The sequence below is a fragment of the Artemia sp. Qi Xiang Cuo genome, chromosome 13 (assembly GCF_049724085.1).
Source record: "Artemia sp. Qi Xiang Cuo chromosome 13, ASM4972408v1, whole genome shotgun sequence".
Classification (NCBI taxonomy): domain Eukaryota; kingdom Metazoa; phylum Arthropoda; class Branchiopoda; order Anostraca; family Artemiidae; genus Artemia; species Artemia sp. Qi Xiang Cuo.
In genome coordinates, this window is record NC_142806.1 from 36,930,409 (window position 1) to 36,951,139 (window position 20,731).

Here is a 20,731-nt window from a genome sequence, read left to right on the forward strand (position 1 = left end):
TGTGTGTGTGTGTGTGTGTGTGTGTGTGTGTGTGTGTGTGTGTGTGTGTGTGTGTGTGTGTGTGTGTGTGTGTGTGTGTGTGTGTGTGTGTGTGTGTGTGTGTGTGTGTGTGTGTGTGTGTGTGTGTGTGTGTGTGTGTGTGTGTGTGTGTGTGTTTTTTTTACAGATATTAGTTTTAAAAACTTTTCCCACAAAACGATTTCTTCAAAGAAAACTAATACAAACAGAAGTAAACAAGTAGAAAACCTTTTTTTCGAGTGATGTGCATCTTTTCGTCATAAAAGCATGAAAATATAATTACCATAATAACCAAGACTACTGAAAAGAATAAAAGAATGTGGATTCCCAATTTAATACATGCATATGAGTTTCTGAAAGTCTCAAAAACTTTAGATTTGTTAACGCTATGAAAGGGAAAACAATTAAATTTTATTTTATTTTCAGCAAAGTGCAATTACGTTCTGATCTTTATAAAGTGCGGGGGTGTTAGCCCTACTCCAGATAATTTCAGTTTCTGCTCGTCTTAGGTTTGACTTGATTTTTTATTGTAATTTCTGTTCGTTTAAGTTTTATTTATTTATCGATAGTGATTTACGGTTGTTTGAAATATTTTTGAATATACGAATTATTATTGAAATGCGCGCTGGAATTATTATTCGACTTTATTTCTGCTGGTCTCTGGTTTTCAATCTCTAAATTCCTCCCTATTGAAAAATCGCCCGGAACCGACAGAAATTCTTCACAAACGTTAGGTATACAAGACCGTTCCCCAAGAATGGCTGCAAGAGAGTTTGCTTCTAATAATCTCCCTTTGAAGGTCAGCCCCAAGTTATGTTTGGGTTTAGATTGAAGCAAAACTCTTTATTGACTTGAAGCAAAGCACTTTTTAACTTAACAATTATTACAAATACCAGCTCTTGAGAAATTCTAAAGCCATAAGTGAGGTCCAGAGCTGCTGAAAGCTTATCTAGTATTATGCATATTTTCTTTGCACATATAGTGCGTTTTTACGACTACGACTTGTCTTCTAGCAAGGGCTGTGAATTGGTAAAAATGCCTTAGAAATGTTGTACGCAATAAAACGTTGTAGCCCTTTGAAGATTTGAAGTAGCCAAACTTCATTTTAGTGTTAAATCAAACTTAAAGCAAATTACGTACCAAGGGCAGTAGCCCAGACTGCATCATAGGCGAGAGGTGCTTCTTGATAGCCCTCAGGATACCTACCACGGTCAATGTCATATCCTGAGTTTTTTAGAGCAAAATGAAGTCTTCTTCGAAAGTCATCAACTGTCTGTAAAAAAATAAAAACTTAATTGAGTTGATTTCTTATTTTTACACAAAAACTCAGGTCAATATATACGAAATCATATTATTGAGTTAGTACTAAAGTGAATACACCATTCGATGCCTTTTTTTTATGCTGATTACTAATATAATAAGCATTTCTATCGGAAATTTCAGCCCCCCGTCCCCCTATATATGCCAATTCAGGGTTAGGTTAGGTTGTGTTAGTTTAGGTATAGCCTATATAGGGGGGGGGGCTGAAATTCATTTCCGATAGAAATGCTTATTATATTCGTAATCAACATAAAAAAAGGCATTGAATGGTGTATTCACTTTAGTCCTAACTCAATAATATGGTTTCGTATATATTGACCAAAACTCATTCAATAAAGTAAATTTATGTTGCAAAAATAGACAATTAGATCTAAAACGTTACAAAATTCTGTCACTTCTGCAGACTACTACTTAAAAATAAATCGCGTATCTTGTTTCTTATTTGGTTTTCTCGGAAAATTAAGGCAGCAACTTCAAATGACGATTTCCTAACCTAAAGGAACTTCTTTCTCCACGTTAAAGTGGGTGATAAAACGCTCTACATGCACTTACACTGTAAAAAATGCTAAAATCATCATTATTGATTTTAAAGTAAGGTGAAACAACAATCCTTCGAGGTATTGAAAGACAAAAAAAAACTTAACTCACTGATTTGTGCCAATAGGCTGCTAACTAAAACTTTCAAATTCTAACATTAATTTTATGTTTTAAAATAGTATATTATAATACAATGAATCTCTATATACAGAACTCCATTGAATACAAAATTACCCAAAAGAATTTACGCTCATATTTTGTCAAGCTAAAAACGTAAGTTTAGTTTTTTTATTCTTTCCCTTAATTTTAGAATATAATCCTAGTTAAGGGGTTCGATTCTAATTTTGCTTAAGTCTAGAAAGGATCATCCTGTGTCTATTCAATTGGTTGTGTCCTATAAGGTCTTATCCTATTAGGAATCTTGCTTGCTTTTCTTTCATAATAATAAAACTTAACTTTTAGCTTAAACCTGAACGGGAATTTATTCAAGATGCTAGAATTTGTGAATTAAAATTATTGAACTTTTAATTCTAAATAAATTAATTAATAATTAACCAACGAATGATTCTAAATAAATTACAAATAATTGGCTTAAATTGAATAGCAAAATCAATAGTAATTAGTAAAAATATTAGTAAAACACTAACCATTTTTTCTATAGCAAAACTGTTGGTTTTTGTATACCGGTATAGAATCACATTTTTCTACTGCTCACTGTTTGAAATAGGATTAGTTTAAAGGTATCATTATCAGTCTATATGATGATAAGTGTAGACAATTCCTCTGGACAATCTCTAACAAATCTTTCGTCTTCTGAAGCGCTCGTATTTTGGAATGCCCCATTCGATTAACACCGAAGTTAAATCTGGAGTTTGGTTTACTGATTTAACAGTTATCTTAAATTAGTGGTTGTTTTCTGTTCCATACTTCCCCACAGGTAAGTGAATCCAGCTGTTTCTTTATGAAAATTAATTAAAAGAACTTTTTCCACGAAACAAGTTTTTCAAAGAAAAATAGAGCTCCATTAAAATGAGCAAAAATAAAGTAAAATAATCTTTCAAGTGTAAAACTCTCACAAACCACCATCAACAAATAAGTGAAACCCAAAACGAACAGAAATTACAATAAATAACCAAGTCAAACTCAAAACGAGCAAAGATTAAGATGAGTAGGGTTGACAACCCCCATGCGTTCCCAAGAACAGAACCTAATTTGCCCTTTACTGACAAAAACATTTTAAGTGTTTCCACTTTTTTTACTTTAATACATAACAAATTGTTAAAACTTAAGGAATAAATATCAGTATATGCATCTTAAACTGACAATCCACAGTCATTTCTTTCGGTGAAGTTTTACCGAAATTTTACGGGGTTGACATCCCCAATATCCCTAGAGTCATAATTACTTTCTGGTATACCCCCTCCTGGAAAGTTTTCTGCAGGCGCCCTTGAGGTAGTCCTATACTTCGATAAAAAACACCCATGGGCATTTCTTCCCCAAATATATCTAAATAAACATGTAAAGTACCATGAAAAACACGGTTATCAATCGGCAGAGATGCCAGCTAGTACGACCGTCTTCAGTAGAGATACTACATATAATTAAAGGTGTTACGTCGAAAATAAAGTTTAAATATTTTCAATTTTTACTTTACGGAGCGACAAAGTGGCGCTACATTGTGAAGCAAAACCGGTAGATATTGACGAATACTCCTTGAGTTCTAATCTTGTCAACACAATACCCAATAGCTGTTGAATTCAGGCATGCCCAGGGAGATTCTCAAAACGTTATTCAGTTGGTAGAGTCGTATGAGACAACAGGGGAGGGGTGTATGGTGAATGCTCTGCAAGCTTTAATTATGACCATGAATAAGTCTTTTTCAAGATTTAGACATACATGTTACCCTGCGAAACTAAAAGTTTCTGATATGCAGGCTGTTCGTTCAGGTCCAAAATGATGGGTTGGCTTGGAAGAGATTACTAGAGAGGCTGATGAGCTGTGCGGCAATGATCTTCATATAAATCCTAATATTACGGGGCAGAATTTTAGGGGGGGGGGAGCTGATAACTTGTGCAATTTAAAAATACAGCAAATATACTAATGTTCAATTTTAAAAATACAGCAAATACAGTAGAAGTTTTGAGTAAAATCTCCAATTTTGTATAATATTAATTAATGAATATCTAGGTCAAGTACGAGTTCATTGACTATTATTCAGATTCTCCTTGGAGGATGCAAGGTAAAGGGCGATCATACGATTTGCCATAAAGTATCTACTAAAAACTTCCGAAAAGATATCAAAATATCTAAATTTTTATTCGGATATCGTTAAATCATTAATAAAACAAACGTATCACATCATTTGATAGAGTAGAAGGCGCCGAGAAGTGGTTAGGGATATAGAACCCCATACTTTTATTATACCCTATTTAAACTACTTATAAGATTAAGAAAAAAATCGTCTACTTGTTATATCAGGTCCAAATTTTAACTCAATTTCATGAAAACCGAAACGAACCTATTACCATGCCTGATATTGTCCTTTGTTTATCTTGATTCCAGTTCAACGCTTCTGTAGTAAAATGTCCCTCGGCTGCCATTCTCATCTCTTCTTTTGTACACTGAATACCTTCTGCTTCCAAATTAACTTCAAACCAATTGTCTTCATACCAGCCTAATAAATTAAAAATATTGATAATTACAAAAAAATGAAAACAACATGTAGCCTTGATGGCTCTTCTATGGCAAAAGTACACATTTATTAGAAACCTAAGTCAAAAAGCATTAATTTCAGAAAAAAAAAGAATTTATAATAAAAACTCGTCGAAAAACTACAACACACACTCTTGTTACTGTATGACAAAGTTCACAGTTCATCTGAAATTTGATGTTTTCTTTTTAATGTTTTGTCTTTTTACAACAGATTTAGCCTGGTGAGACTTAATAGACTAAGAGGTGCTATAGATACGTCCTATCCCTGTTTATATGGATTATTTTCACGGATTTTGTCCTAAGGAGCATGGCAAAGGCTTTGGGAGAGCATGAAATTTAATGGGGGGGGGGAACGCCCCTACACTCTGACTATGCAGATGATCAAAGTCTCTAAGATAAAAATGTTAGGGAAATGAAGGAATCTTTGGAGGTTATTTGAGTTCAAAGTACAGGAAACGGTTTGAAAATTGAAGTTAAGAAGACTAATCTGCTTAGGCTACGAATAAATAAAGTTGAAGAGATTATAATGGGTATCACGTAATTAGTAAAGATGGTGGATGCAGTGAAGATATGGAAAAGCAGAATGGCCGAGACCCAGAGTTTTTGGTCAAAGTTGAAAAAAGTTAGGATTTGTGGGACGTTAAGTCTGCGAACCAGGATTAGAATATTGGGAGCCACTGTAATCACAGGGATTAAGTTTGGTTATTAGACTCGGGCACTTTGAAAATTAGAGGGAAATTTGTAAAATGTTATGCAGAGGAATTGTCTATAGATCTTTCCAGGGTGTGCGTAACTGAACCACCGTCTAACTGAACTCCAAGCAACTGAACTGAACTACCAAGCAACACCTGTAACTGAACTACCGTGCAACTTAACTACCGAATCAACCGAACGACCGTGCAACTAAAACCCTGTATTACCGAATCCCCGTGCAACTGAATCCTCGTGTAACTGGACCACCGGGCAACTGAGCCCCATTTAGCCAAACCCTTTTGCAACTAAACCCCTGCAACTAAACCTTATTTAACTGAACCCCTGTGTTAATGAACCCTCGTCCAACTGAACCACCGTGCAACTGAACCATGATGCAACTTAATCCCTCTCTCCTTAGCTACATGACAATCAGAGAACCCCATTGCAGAAGTTTTAAGTACCTTTTTAAATTTTGTAATTTGTCTTTAGCTTTTAGATAATATTTGTTATCGGGAAATATACGGATATTTTTTGTGTGGGAGTTTTCTCAAAGGGGGGGGGGGATTCTGGAGGATGTCCCATGATAAGACTATTTTTGCACCTAGGGGAAGGGGGCAGGACTTACACGTAAATTCCTCTTTTACAATTTCCTTAAAAAATACCACAAAAATAAACTAAAAATAACACAACTAAAAAAACATATTCAAATTCGGAAAACCATATTTTCCACGAGCAGGTATTTTCCAGGGGAGGGTTTTCGTGGGAGAGGGAGGTAAACGCCTAGGATTTTAAATGATGACAGGGAGAAGAGAACCCCCATTAACATACATTAAAAAAATGAGAAATAGATTTGGTTTTAAGAGTTTGTGACGTCCGATTTTCTTTGTTTTGTGACAACAAAACAGAGCTTATTTATTAATCATCTTGACAATCATTTATATCATGACTTTAAAAAGCAAACAATTCCAACAAGGTTATCAAGAAAATAAGACTTAGTGCATTTTATAATGATATTCGTACTTTAGCCGGATAGGTCAAATCGGTTGTAGTTTCGTCAAGGAATTTGGTAGAGGATTTCTGCTCCAGGAATCATTTAATTGTTTTAATTTTTATTTCCAGTATTTAATTGAAACTCCGATTCTCTCATTTGTCATTGAAATGCCTGATAAAGTCCTATTCCTTACGTTTCGGATTCACATACTAACCCATAAATGTAGAATTTCCTCTATGTATAACACCATGCTGACTTCTTGCTATTTTCGCTTTTCTAAATATTTCTTTTAACCAGCTACAATTAAAGAATTGACATAAGTTTGCTAAGGATTATGATTGATATTAGTTGCATTTCACACAACGCCAGCGCTATTTGTGTGACATTTATCTCGACATTAGTCTTGCTAGCATCATTGAAACGGGAATTATGCCCTGCCACGAGGACAGAATACTTGAAGCACTGAAACCCTGTGTCGAAAGAAAAGTGTTGTACACCTCTAAAACTTTTTAAATCTACATTATATTTTACAACCCCCCCCCCCTTCCCCTTCCCGCCTCTTAAAACAAATTCTTTTTTAAACTTAGTTACATTTACATCAAATTTTCAATATATAAAACCATTTAATCAGTCCTATCTTTCATTATAATTTTCCACCCTATTAAAATTCCTACCAAGCCTCTGAAAAAACACCCTCCAAATTGTTTAAGTCCGGATGAAGTGTCTTCATTTCCGTTTGCAGGTAATGCAAGTACAGTTCACATGGCTTTTCATCACTTTGCCCTCTGATCACTTTGACTCTTAAAAGAGCACTAGAGCGTCTGATTACCACTCCAACGAGCCCCCTTTGAAGTTTATATGACCACACTTTCTATAAAAACCCTATATGTCCCCAAGCATAACTTACAACCCTTACCCTTAGGGTTGGGGGGATCTGTTATCCTCAAAGACATAATTTCCAGACCTTTCCGATACGCTTACAAAAATGGCTATATCAAAATTTTGATTGGAAGTATTTGGGGAAAGGATCGCTTTCGACTAATAAAAAAGGCACTAGTCCTCTCAATTTCCAATTGAATGAGCCCTTTTTGAAGCTTCTACGACCAAACTTTCTATAAGAACGTTATATTCCCAAAATGGCTGTATCAAAATGTTGACCGGAAAAGTTGACGGGAAAATTATGGGGGTGAGGTGATTCTCCCTCTGATTACTTTCGACTATTAAAAAGGGCAATAGCCCTCTCAATGTCCAATCGAAAGAGGCGTTTTTGAAGTTGTGAATTTGTACAAAGTAGGTCACAATTAGACATTTAGCAATTAGCACCGAAAATATTTCTGGCCCTTGCACGTGGTGAAATTTATAAAGAAAACGCAGATATGAGAAATAGCTTTTATGTGAGCTATGAAACATCTGTCTACGATGTTTTTGTAGCTCGCTAGCCCCATTCCCATCCCCACCAATACGTGTGATATCGATACGATACCGATACAGCGTACAGCCCTTTCCCCAAGGACTATGGAGGGTCAAATCATCACAAAAACCATAGATATTGGACTTTTGAACTATGTTGAACAAAATGGCTCTATCAAAATTTTGATTGGAGGATTTTGGGGGAGATAGCCTGTAGGGAGGGGGGGGGGGTATTTGCCCTCTAATCTTTTTGATCACTTAAGAAGGACACTAGCAAATTTAATTCCCGTTCGAATGAGCTATTACACATATCTTTATCATGTTCTGGTAAACCGCTAGCCCTGCTAGAAAAAAAAAACTGAAAAAAAAACAGGAGACTGATCAGTGTTACCCATGCAAAAAAGTGATTTTCCTTGTTGTTCAAGGAGGGGGGGGACTGTAATTTTCCTATTCAAGTTTTTGGATCATGCTGATTCCAATGGTACAATTTTCATTTTGATCTGACGCCCTTTTCAAGGGGTTTTAGGTTTTTCTTTAAATCACCTTAAATTTCGTATCAATCAATCAATCAATCATTTTATTAATACTAAAACACTATTACAAACGTAAAAAAGTTATTTGGCCCAAGAAACTTGGCTTTCTAATAAAGTGCTAAAAGAACTTGGCTTACAATAATAAAGCGCTAAAAGAGCCACAAATAATACCTTAAATGAAACAATACATATGAAATAAAGGTGAAGGATAATAAACATTAGCACACAGTAAAAAAAAATGGTAATTATTATAATAATAGCAATAAATAGAAACCAAAAAAGTAGAGACACAGGAAAGACCAAGTTGACATTACAACATGGGACAAAAAAAAGGAACAAGGACTTTAAAAGTTAGGATTTTTACTTTTCGAAATAAACTTTTACTTTTAAGACCAACAGAAATAATAGTTACCATTCGTTAATCAGTTTCAGATGGCCATTTTTATCACTAGGTAGAATGTGGTTCTATTCCACATCCTAGGACCAGTGGTGTCGTTGAGGGAGGGCAAGGGGGAGGCAGTTGCCCCCTCTCCCAAACAATTTGTAAAAAAACTGTAATTTATTAAGTAGCTTTAAAACTGTTGCTTGCTGCAAGTGGCAAATTTGCTCTTTACTTTCAGCAGAATTTTTTTTATTTAATCCATGCTCGTTTAATACATCCTCTACATCTGAAAATAGGACAGATTTGAAATCATTAAGAAATAAGAACGTAGATTTGCAGTGAATATTATTTCCTGAATGAAAAAGAAATCGTGGAAAAAGAAAATAAGACCTAGTGTGTTTTATAATGATATTCGTACTATAGCTGGATAGGTCAAATCGGTTGTAGTTTCGTCGAGGAATTTGGTAGAGGAAATTTGCTCCAGGAATCATTTAATTGTTTTAATTTTTATTTCCAGTATTTAATTGAAACTCCGATTCTCTCATTTATCATTGAAAAGTCTAATAAATGTTGATAAATTCCTATTCCTTATGCTTCGGATTCACATACTAATCCATATAAGTAGAATTGCCTCTCTGTATAATACCATACTGACTTCTTGCTGTTTTTGCATTTCTAAATACTTCTTTTAACCAGCTACAATTAAAGAATTGACATAAGTTTGCTAAGGATTATGATTGATATTAGTTGCATTTCACACAACGCCAGCGCTATTTGTGTGACATTTATCTCGACATTAGTATTACTAGCATCATTGAAACGGGAATTATGCCCTGCCACGAGGACAGAATACTTGAAGCACTGAAACCCTCTGTCGAAAGAAAAGTGTTGTCTCTTTTAAAAAATCTAAATTATATTTTACACCCCCCCCCCCCCCGCTTCCCCTTCCCGCCTCTTATAACAAATTCTTTTTTAAACTTAGTTACATTTACATCAAATTTTCAATAAATAAAACCATTATAATTCACATGGCTTTTCATCACTTTGCCCTCTGATCACTTTGACTCTTAAAAGAGCACTAGAGCGTCTGATTACCACTCCAACGAGCCCCCTTTGAAGTTTATATGACCACACTTTCTATAAAAACCCTATATGTCCCCAAGGCATAACTTACAACCCTTGCCCTGAGGGTTGGGGGGATCTGTTATCCTCAAAGACATAATTTCCAGACCTTTCCGATACGCTTACAAAAATGGCTATATCAAAATTTTGATTGGAAGTATTTGGGGAAAGGATCGCTTTCGACTAATAAAAAAGGCACTAGGCCTCTCAATTTCCAATTGAATGAGCCCCTTTTGAAGCTTCGACGACCAAACTTTCTATCAGAACGTTATATTCCCAAAATGGCTGTATCAAAATGTTGACCGGAAAAGTTGACGGGAAAATTATGGGGGTGAGGTGATTCTCCCTCTGATTACTTTCGACTATTAAAAAGGGCAATAGCCCTCTTAATATCCAATCGAAAGAGGTGTTTTTGAAGTTGTGAATTTGTACAGAGTAGGTCACAATTAGACATTTAGCAATTAGCACTGAAAATATTTCTGGCCCTTGCAGGTGGTGAAATTTATAAAGAAAACGCAGATATGAGAAATAGATTTTATGTGAGCTATGAAACATCTGTCTACGATGTTTTTGTAGCTCGCTAGCCCCACCCCCTTGAGAAACGGCACAGAATGTGCTATTTTTGTGCCATATGGCATTTCCAGATGGTGGAATTTATGAAAAGCACGTGGATGTGAGAAATAGCTTTTGAATGAGCCATTAAGTATCTCTGTATGATATTCTGGTAAACCGCTAGCCCTGGGAAAAAAACGGGAGACAGATCAGTGCTACCCATGCAAAAAAGTTGTTTTCCTTGCTGTTCAAGGTTGGGGACTGTAATTTCCCTGAACAACGTTTACAACTATGCTGATTTCAATGGTACACTTTTCATTTTTATCTGACGTCATTCTCGAGGGGTTCAGGCTTTTTTTTCGAAATCACCATAAATTTCTTTTCGCAATAAAGAATTGTTTTTAACACGAACATTCCTGAATCAGAGTCAGATGGCAGTTTTTTTTTATTAGGCAGTTTTTTTACAAACAAGTTTTTTAATTTTTGGTTATTATGGACTATTGTTTGCTCTTTACTCAAGTTTATTTAAAAAGGGAACGATGAATTGAGGGTGCCAAAAAATCTTAAGGAGGCCCCGGGTCCCCCCTGGATCCTTTTATACATGGTTTCCGCCTATGCTAATACGAATGGTGCATTTTTAATATGATCTGATGGCATTTCTTATGGGGTCTTGGACAAATTTGTTTTCAGATATTGGGAAACCATAGAAAACGTTGCAAATATTGGAAAACACCCGGTACTGATATGGCCAATCCCGATACCAGCCAATACCAATCCATCTAATAAAAATACAGCCATACCAATACGTGTGATATCGATACGATACCGATACAGCGTACAGCCCTTTCCCCAAGGACTATGAAGAGTCAAATCATCAAAAAAACCATAGATATTGGACTTTTGAACTATGTTGAATAAAATGGCTCTATCAAAATTTTGATTGGAGGGTTTTGGGGGAGATGGCCTGTAGGGAGGGGGGGGGGTTATTTACCCTCTAATCTTTTTGGTCACTTAAAAAGGATACTAGCAAATTTAATTCCCGTTCGAATGAGTTATTACACATATCTTTATCATGTTCTGGTAAACCGCTAGCCCTGCTAGAAAAAAAAAACAGAAAAAAACAGGAGACAGATCAGTGTTACCCATGCAAAAAAGTGATTTTCCTTGTTGTTCAAGGACGGGGGGGGCTGTAATTTCCCTATTCAAGGTTTTCGATCATGCTGATTCCAATGGTACAATTTTCATTTTGATCTGACGCCCTTTTCAAGGGGTTTTAGGTTTTTCTTTAAATCACCTTAAATTTCGTATCAATCAATCAATCAATCATTTTATTAATGTTAAAACACAATTACAAACGTAAAAAAGTCATTCGGCCCAAGAAACTTGGCTTTCTAATAAAGCGCTAAAAGAACTTGGCTTACAATAATAAAGCGCTAAAAGAGCCACAAATAATACCTTAAATGAAACAATACATATGAAATGAAGGTGAAGGATAATAAACATTAGCACACAGTAAAAAAATGGTAATTATTATAATAATAGCAATAAATAAAAACCAAAAAAGTAGAGAAACAGGAAAGACCAAGTTGACATTACAACATGGGACAAAAAAAAGGAACAAGGACTTTAAAAGTTAGGATTATTGCTTTTCGAAATAAACTTTTACTTTTAAGACCAACAGAAATAATAGTTACCATTCGTTAATCAGTTTCAGATGGCCGTTTTTATCACTAGGTAGTTTTTTTCTAAACGCGCTCTTTAACTTTTGGTTACTATGGGCTGTGGTTCGCTCTTTACTAGGTTGCCGCTACCGCTGCAACCATGATTTGATATATTAGTGTTTGTACCTTAATTGCGTAGCTTATTAAGGGTGCTTGGAGAAGTAACATACAAGAGGTGTTCTTGCAAATCTCCAGTTAAGGGTTTTGGATCATAATTATTACAATGATGATATCGTTTTATACTTCCGAGCTTTTCTACTTGAGAAAAGACATCAAAAGTGTTGTTTTTAGTAGTATATAACCCTTATGGATGGTGTAATTGATACAAATCATGTAGATATGAGCGATAGATTTCAAATGAGCCATTAAACGTCACTCTAAAAAGTTCTGGTAGCCGACTAGCCCCAGCTTTTCCACTTGAGACATGGCACCAAAAGTGCCGTTTTTAGTGCCATTTTGAATTTGCTGATGGTTGAATTTGTAGGAAGGACGTCGATATGAGCAATGTCTTTTATATGAGCTACTAAAAATCTGTCTAGATACCTACGATATCAATACGCCCAATAACAATACTCCAATAGCGATAGGCGTGATATCAATACTTCCGGTACCGATACAGTGTGCAGCTCTTTCCCCAGGAGCTATGGAGGATCATATCAACACCAAAACCAAATGTATTTGATCTTTTAACTATGTTGAACAAAATGGCTATCTCAAAATTGTGATTGGATGACATTGGGGGGAGGGAGCCTTAAGGGAGAGGGGGCTAGTAGCACTCCAATCTTTTTGGTCACTTAAATAGGATACTAGCAAGTATAATTTCCGTTCAAATGAGCTATTACACATCCCTCTATGATGTTGTGGTCACCCCCTAAGCTTGGTAGAAAAAAACAAAAAAAAACGGGAGACAGATCAATGCTACTCATACAAAAAAGTCATTTTCCTTGTTATTAAAGGAGGGGGCTGTAATTCCCATGATTAGGTTTTCGACTGTGCCGATTCTAACGGTAGACTATTCATTTTGATCAGACGTCATTTTTGAGAAGTTTCAGACTTTTTTTTTAAATCACCATAAGATTCTTTTCGCAATGAACTTTTACTTTTAAGACGAACCGAAATAATAGTTGCCATTCCTGAATCAGTGTCAGATGGCAATTTTTTCACTAGATAGTTTTTTTTCGAAACATGTTTGTTAACTTTTGGTTACTATGGGCTGTGGTTCGCTCTTCACTAGGTTGCAGCTACCGCTGCAACCATGATTTTCGTCGGGCTTTCATATCAATAAGCTTTATTGGCCAGTCAATCGTCTTATAAAATGAAATTCTAGAAAATTTGGTTCTAGAAAAACCCAATGTGTTTCTTACCTTAAAAAAGTTTTAGTAACTTTGTTTTCAAAAAGAAAGGCAATTGGCTAAGACAAGTAATCATTCAGACTTGAGACCAATTTTGGTGTGGAACAAGTCATTATTAGGATTTAAACACTGATCATAGATTCCTTTAAATCAAAACTTTAAAATCACCTGGAAATCGACGATTTCCTTCTTATCTAATTTCTCAGAAATACTAACTGAAAATAAGGATATACTTGCCAATGAAAAACCATACATGTTGTTTGCCGTAAAGACCTTGTTTGTAGACTTCACACAAAACTTTCCTGGCAGCTGCTACATAGAAAAGCCCGACGATTATACGAGCATCTTGCCGTCGGAGATTTCTCACTGCATCGGTGGCTTCTTGCATAAAACTTTGTCTTGCGATAATTTCAATTCCAACCTCCCTACACTTGGATTCCAAATCAGTTATAGTCTGTAAATAAGTTGACATTAGGCCATTTTATTATAATTAATCAAAAAAAACTTTTTGCGCAAAATAGGTTTTTCCAAAAAAAGTAAAGAACTCCATTAAACCAAAAATGAACGAAAATAAAATCTAATAATTTACCAAGCTTACAACTACCACAAATCAGTATTAATAAATAAATGAACCCCCCCCCCCAAAAAAAAAGAAATTAAAACAAGTCAAACTCAAAACGAGCAGAAATTAATGTGAGTAGGGTTCTAAACCCTATGCTATCTAGAAGCCAGAATATAATTTTTAATTTACTGAAAAAAATTCAAATGAATTTACTGAAAAAAAAGTGCATTGTCAGTTTAATATACATATGTTGATATTTATTCCTTAAAATCTTAATTAATTTTTGATTTTTTTAAAGTTATAAAAGTGAAAATAATTAAAGGAATTTTTTCCGTAAAATACAAATTGTATTCCATCTCCTAATAAACATAGGGCTTTGAGCCCTACACAGATTAATTTTTGAGTGTTTAGCGTTTGACTTTTTTTCTTTTATATGCGTTTTGATTTTCAGTGGTTTATTGGTCCTGATTTTTGGTAGTTGTAGTCTCTATAGATTATTTGACTCTATTTTTTTTCATTTTTGGTTGAATGGAGTCCTTTACTTTTTTTTAAAAACTTTTTTTGTGCAAAAAGTCTTTGGACTAATTTATGTTCGATAAATTAGTGATAATTGACATAGTTTTTTTCAGGGAGAAAGACTGAGTCTCTTCTGAAGTTAAACAACCATCCCTTCCATGAACAAATTGAAACGGCAATAGCCCTTTTAATTTCCAATCGAAAGAGCCCTGTTTGAAATTTTTACGACAACCCTTTCTATAAAAACATTACATTCCCCCAGGGCACAGCTTACAACTTTAGCCCCGAGGGCTGTGGAGGGGTTGTCATCCTCAAAGACCTCATTTCCAGAACAATTAACTACGTTCAAGAAATTGGCTATCTCAAAATTTTGATTGGATGTGTTTGGGGACTTGGTGGGCGTGAGAAGGCGGTTAGTTACCCTCCAATCACTTTCGAGTAATAAAAACGGGTCTAGCACTCTCAATTTATAATTGAATGAGCCCCTTTTGAAATTTCTACGACAACGCTATCTATACAAACCTTAGATGCCCCAGGGCATAACTTAACACCTTTGCCCTGGAGGCTCTGGGGGGTTTGTCATCCTCTAATACATAATTTTCAGAAATTTTAACTATGTTGAACAAAATGGCTATCTCAAAACTTTAATTGGATGTGTTTGGGGAAATGGTGGGTGTGAGAGGGCGGTTAGTCGCCCTTCAATCACTGTCGACTATTAATAAGGGCACTAGCCCTTTCAACTTCAGATCGAATGAGCCCTGCTTGAAGTTTCTACACTATCACTTTCTATAAAAAACCTTATATACCCCCAGGGCATAACTTACAACCCTTGCCCTGAGGGCTGTTGGGGGGGGTCGGCATCCTCTAAGACATAATATCCATAACTATTAACTACGTTGAAAAAATGGCTATCTCAAAATGTTGATTGTATCTGTTTGGGGAAATGGTGAGCGTGAGGGGGTTAGTTGCCCTCCAATCATTTTCAACTATTAAAAAGGGCACTAGCCATTCGAACTTCCGATTGAATGAGCCCTTTTTGAAGTTTCTATGACAACCTTTTCTATAAAAACCTTATATGCCCCCAGGGTACAACTTACAACCCTTGTCCTGAGAGCTGTGCGGGGGCTCTCATCCTCAAAGACCTAATTTCCAGAACTTTCAACTACGTTGAACAAAATGGCTATCTCAAAATTTGGATTGGATGGGTTTGCGGAAAACGTGGGTGTGAGAGGGGGGTTTGTTGTTCTCAAATCACTTTCGACTATTAAAAACGGCACTAGCCCTCTCAATTTCTAGTTGAATGAACCCATTTTTAAATTTCCACGACAACGCTATCTATATAAACCTTAGATACCCCCAGGGCATAACTTAACACCTTTGCCGTAGGGGCTCCGGGGGGTTTGTCATCCTCAAATACATAATTTCCAGAAATTTCAACTACGTCGTCATCCACTAAGACAAAATTTCCAGAACTATCAGCTACGTTGAAAAAAATGGATATCTCAAAATGTTGATTGTATATGTTTGGGGAAATGGTGAGTGTGAGGGGGTTAGTAGCCCTCCAATCATTTTCAACTATTAAAAAGGGCACTAGCAATTTCAATTTACAATCGAATGAGCCTTTTTTGAAGTTTCTACGACAACACTTTCTATAAAAACCTTGTATGCCCCCAGGGCATAACTTACAACCCTTGTCCTGAGGGCTGTGCGGGGGTTGTCATCCTCAAAGACCTAATTTCCAGAACTTTCAACTACGTTGAACAAAATGGCGATCTCAAAATTTGGATTTGATGTGTTTGTGGTAAAGGTAGGCATGAGAGGGGGGGGGGGGGTTAGTTGCCCTTCAATCACTTTCAACTATTAAAAAGGGCATTAACCCTTTAATTTCCAATCGAATGAGCCCTTTTTCAAGTTTTTATGACAGAGCCTTCAATAAAAACACTATATACCCCCAGGGCATAACTTACAACCTTAGCCCTGAGGACTCTGGGGGGAGTTTCATCCTCAAAGACCTAATTTCCAGAACTTTCAACTACGGTTAACAAAATGGCTATCTGAAAATTTTGATTAGATGTGTTTGGGGAAAAGGTGGGCGTGAGAGGGGGGTTAGTTGCCCTTCAATCACTTTCGACTAATAAAAAGGTCACTAGCCCTCTCAATTTCCAATGAATGAGCCCCTTTTGAAGTTTCTACGACAACGCTATCTATATATCGCGGAAGGGGTGTTAGTTGCCTTCCAATCACTTTTAACTATTAAAAAGGGCACTAGCCCTTTGAATTTCCAATCTAATGAGCCCTTTTTAAAGTTTCTACGACAAAGCTTTCTATAAAATAAAATTATTCGCCTTCAGGGCATAACTTACAACCCTTGCCCTGGGGGCTGTGGGGGATTATACTCCTCAAAAACATAGTTTTTATCTGGGAATCAACTATGCTGAACAAAATGGCTATCTCAAAATTTTGATTCGATGTGTTTTGGGAATGGGTTGGCGTGGAAGGGGTGTTAGTTGCCTTCCAATCACTTTCAAGTATTAAAAAGGGCACTAGCTGTTTTAATTTGCAATCGAAAGAGCCCTTTTCGAAGTTTGTACGACAACTCCTTCAATACGGAGTGCCCTGGCCAAAACAAGAAAATAAATAATACATTGTCCCAACATCGTTTTTTACTTAGGCAGCGCTATTGCACTGCCTTTGATACCCTATTGTCTGAAAAACAAGTTAGTCAAAAACAAACCTGACTACATGCATTTACAAACCGTGGGCTGAATTCAGGCTGAATATTTGTTGATGATTTTGATGTTAAGACACTAATCCAATCCAAGAGAAAATTTCCAGGACTTTTTCAAGCTGTTCTAACTGATTGGTTATACTTAAAAAGTAGTAAGGCCATAGGCACTTGAAACCCTACCCGCAAACCTACCCGGTTTTTCTGGTAGGTAATTCTAATCTAGAGGTCAATACATCTTTCAAAGAGGAACGAGTACGCAATACCGGTCCTAGTGTGATTGATTTTTTGGACAATTGCCTTTAGTCAAGAATAGTTTGTTAGAAATGTGTCGTTGCTAAAGCTAACTCTCATTGGGAAAAAGGGGTATAAAGCTTTTTGTTTTTGATAAGAATTGCACAATGAATGTATCGTTTGACGTGGGCATTTTTATGAGCCAATCAGAGGTTGTTCAATATACGATAACTTGATTTGTGGTTGGGATTTGAATAAAAGAAATGGTTATGTTATTTGCTTGCGTGTATAGGAATTGCCATGTTATTTGCTTGCAGGTATAGATATTCCCTTGTTATTTGCTTTCTTTTATATTAATTAACTTGCTTTATTCTTTAGAGTTTAGTAATTCACAATAATTTAGATATCATGTTAATTAATAAAAATCAAAATTTATTGCGTGTATATTACTTAACAGGTTATTTTCTTGCATGTATAGGAATTCACATGTTATTTGCTTGCATGTATATGAATTCCCATGTTATTTGCTTGCATGTATAGGAATTCCTATGTTATTTGCTTGTGTGTATAGGAATTCCCATGTTATTTGCTTGCGTGTATAGGAATTCCAATGTTATTTGCTTGCATGTATAGGAATTCCCAAGTTTTTTCACTTGCGTGTATAGGAATTCCCTTGTTATTTGCTTGCATGTATAGGAATTCCCATGTTATTTGCTTGCGTGTATAGGAATTCCCATGTTATTTGCTTGCATGTATAGGAATTCCCATGTTATTTGGTTGCGTGTATAGGAATTCCCATGTTATTTGCTTGCACGTATAGGAATTCCCATGTTATTTGCTTGCATGTATAGGAATTCCCAGGTTATTTTGATTGCGTGTATAGGAATTCCAAGTTTATTTGGTTGCTTTTATAGGAATTCCACTGTTATTGGCTTGCATGTCTAGTATGTACCCAGTTATTTGCTTTCTTTTCTATTATTTCAAATTTTATTTGATTGCTTGTTTAGTAATTCACAAGTTATTTTCTTGCTTGTTTAGTAATTACAATGTTATTTGCGTGCAGTTATAGGAATTCCCTGGTTCTTTGCTTGCATGTATAGGAATTCCCATGTTATTTGCTTGCATGTATAGGAATTCCTATGTTATTTGCTTGCTTGTATAGGAATTCCCATGTTATTTGATTGCGTGTATAGGAATTCACTTGTTATTTGTTTGCATGTATAGGAATTCCCAAGTTAATTGCTTGCGTGTTTAGGAATTCTCTTGTCATTTGCTCGATTGTATAGGAATTCCCATGTTATTGGCTTGCTTGTATAGGATATCCCATGTTATTTGCTTGCTTGTATAGTAATTCACATGTTATTTGCTTGCCTGTATAGGAATTCCCAAGTTATTTGCTTGCATGTATAGGAACTCCCATGTTATTTGCGTGGATGGTTTTGAAGTGGTAATTTAATTTGCGATGGTTTATTGGTAGACACTTGTTATTATCGTTTGTTCTGATTAAGCACCTTGTTAGGTTCTTGCAAGTATATGTATTAAATTTTGCAATTATTTAATGTCTATTAACTAACATGTGCTTTTATTGCACGTTTTTGTATACTCACTTTATTTTGATTGAATGCATAGAAATTACCATGTTATTTGCTTGCATGTATAGGAATTCCCATGTTATTTGCTTGCGTGTATAGGAATTCCCATGCTATTTTAAGGGCTTATGTGTCCCCTTCCTATGCTATTCCAGGAGCTTATGGTCCTTCCTATGCTATTATACGGGCTTGTCCGTTTGGTTTTTCTTGACTTGGCCCCAAAGGAACCCCCCGGTCCTCAAAGGTTCTCAAGGCTCCCAAAGGGGCCGTGGTTTAACTTGTAACTTTTACATTATCTTTATTTTAAAATTTCCGTTTGAATGACTCTGTTGTTTTAAACCAGTGTGATTTTTTCTTTACATGGTGTTCGTTCAAAAAAGCGAGAATTTCAGTTAAATAAATAATTCTTATATTTTTTCCGTTCAATTGAAGGCGAGGATTTCTGTTAAATAAATAATTGTTATACCTTTTAAAATGACTTCACGGGGGTTTGAGGGGGCTCTGTTGTTTAGAATGACTAATGTTTTTGAAAAGGGTAATTACTCCTTTAGTTTACGAGATTTGCGAATTTTTTGCGAAAAGATATTTGCGTAAAGGTATTGCGATGGTTAAGAATGCCTCAAGGGTAATTAAAGAATGGGATGCTTGCATCAACATTACAAAGTATATGCTATTATACTTATTAAATTTGACGCTTACAAGAGACATTGCTAGAAAGTATTCAATAGCTTAATTGAAAAGTAACGATAGAATGACATAGTGACTTGACCTAGCTTTACATCGCCGATGTGGTCTGTATAATACATAAGTAACGTTTGAAAAGTATTGTCAATTTAAAAAGAAATGGCTGAAAAGTGTTTTGAGTGGGATGGGTTGCATGGAGGGTTGAGTTGCACGAGGGTTCAGTTAAAGGGGATACAGTTGCACGGGGGTTTCGGTTATACAGGGGTTCAGTTACAAGGGGGATTCAGTTGCACGGGGGTTGAGTTAAATGGGAATTCAGTTCCACGAGAGTAGTGCTTTGTCGTGGTTTAGCCGTAAGGTTCATTTAGACGAAGTTACGTGCGCGCCCGAAACCTCGACAAAAAGAAACTTAAAAAAAATGAAATAAAGCTATGTCGAATTTGCATATATCTCCTGATTGGTCCCTAAAAAACCAGTCTGGTTGAAAACGTGGCGTTTTAGTACTGCTCACTTTTTTGCAATGTGTAGGAGCCAGTGGGGAATCCCCACTCGTTTGGAAAGGTGCCAAAGAAAGGCATACAAATAACATGCAGTTTCAAAACGTGTTTAATCACGTTTCTTGAATGAAGTATCTTTACTGTATATTCAAGAGGTGAAATCAATGAAGAGCTTGTTACTTACTTACATATATTTTTGATTATTTATTGAATAAAATTTCTTTATTGTGTGCATCCATGAGTTGACTTAAATAAGTAAATTTATAATTACTGAGAAATTTTAAATACTTTCGCTAGTTAAATTTCTACATCGTGTAGCTAAGTGAAAATTGTTTGTGACACAGAGAAAAAAAAAAGCTACTACATTGCGATTTTTTTCATGATTTTTCTAATTATGTATCTTTACTGTATATCCAAGAGGTGAAATTAATAAAGAGTTTGTTACTTACTTACAAATATTTTCATAATTTCTTGAATAAAATTTCCCGTATTGTGTATCCAAGAGTTGACTTCAAGAAAGAAATGGTTACTTACTGAGAATTTTTTCATAATTTCATTAATTTAATTTCTACATCGTATAT

General features: G+C 35.6%; 1 protein-coding gene across 1 annotated transcript in view; it reads right to left on the bottom strand.

Annotated features, from left to right (window-relative positions):
- The window catches only part of LOC148945242 (gamma-aminobutyric acid type B receptor subunit 1-like), a 171,171-nt gene that overhangs the window by 71,112 nt on the left and 79,328 nt on the right, over positions 1 to 20,731 (bottom strand). Inside the window, exons 4-6 of the mRNA XM_089098983.1 lie at positions 13,581 to 13,797; positions 4,401 to 4,549; positions 1,159 to 1,291 (exon numbers count right to left, since the gene is read on the bottom strand). Of these exons, the coding sequence (XP_088955109.1) occupies positions 1,159 to 1,291; positions 4,401 to 4,549; positions 13,581 to 13,797 (499 nt within the window). The remainder of the gene's footprint in view (positions 1 to 1,158; positions 1,292 to 4,400; positions 4,550 to 13,580; positions 13,798 to 20,731) is intronic.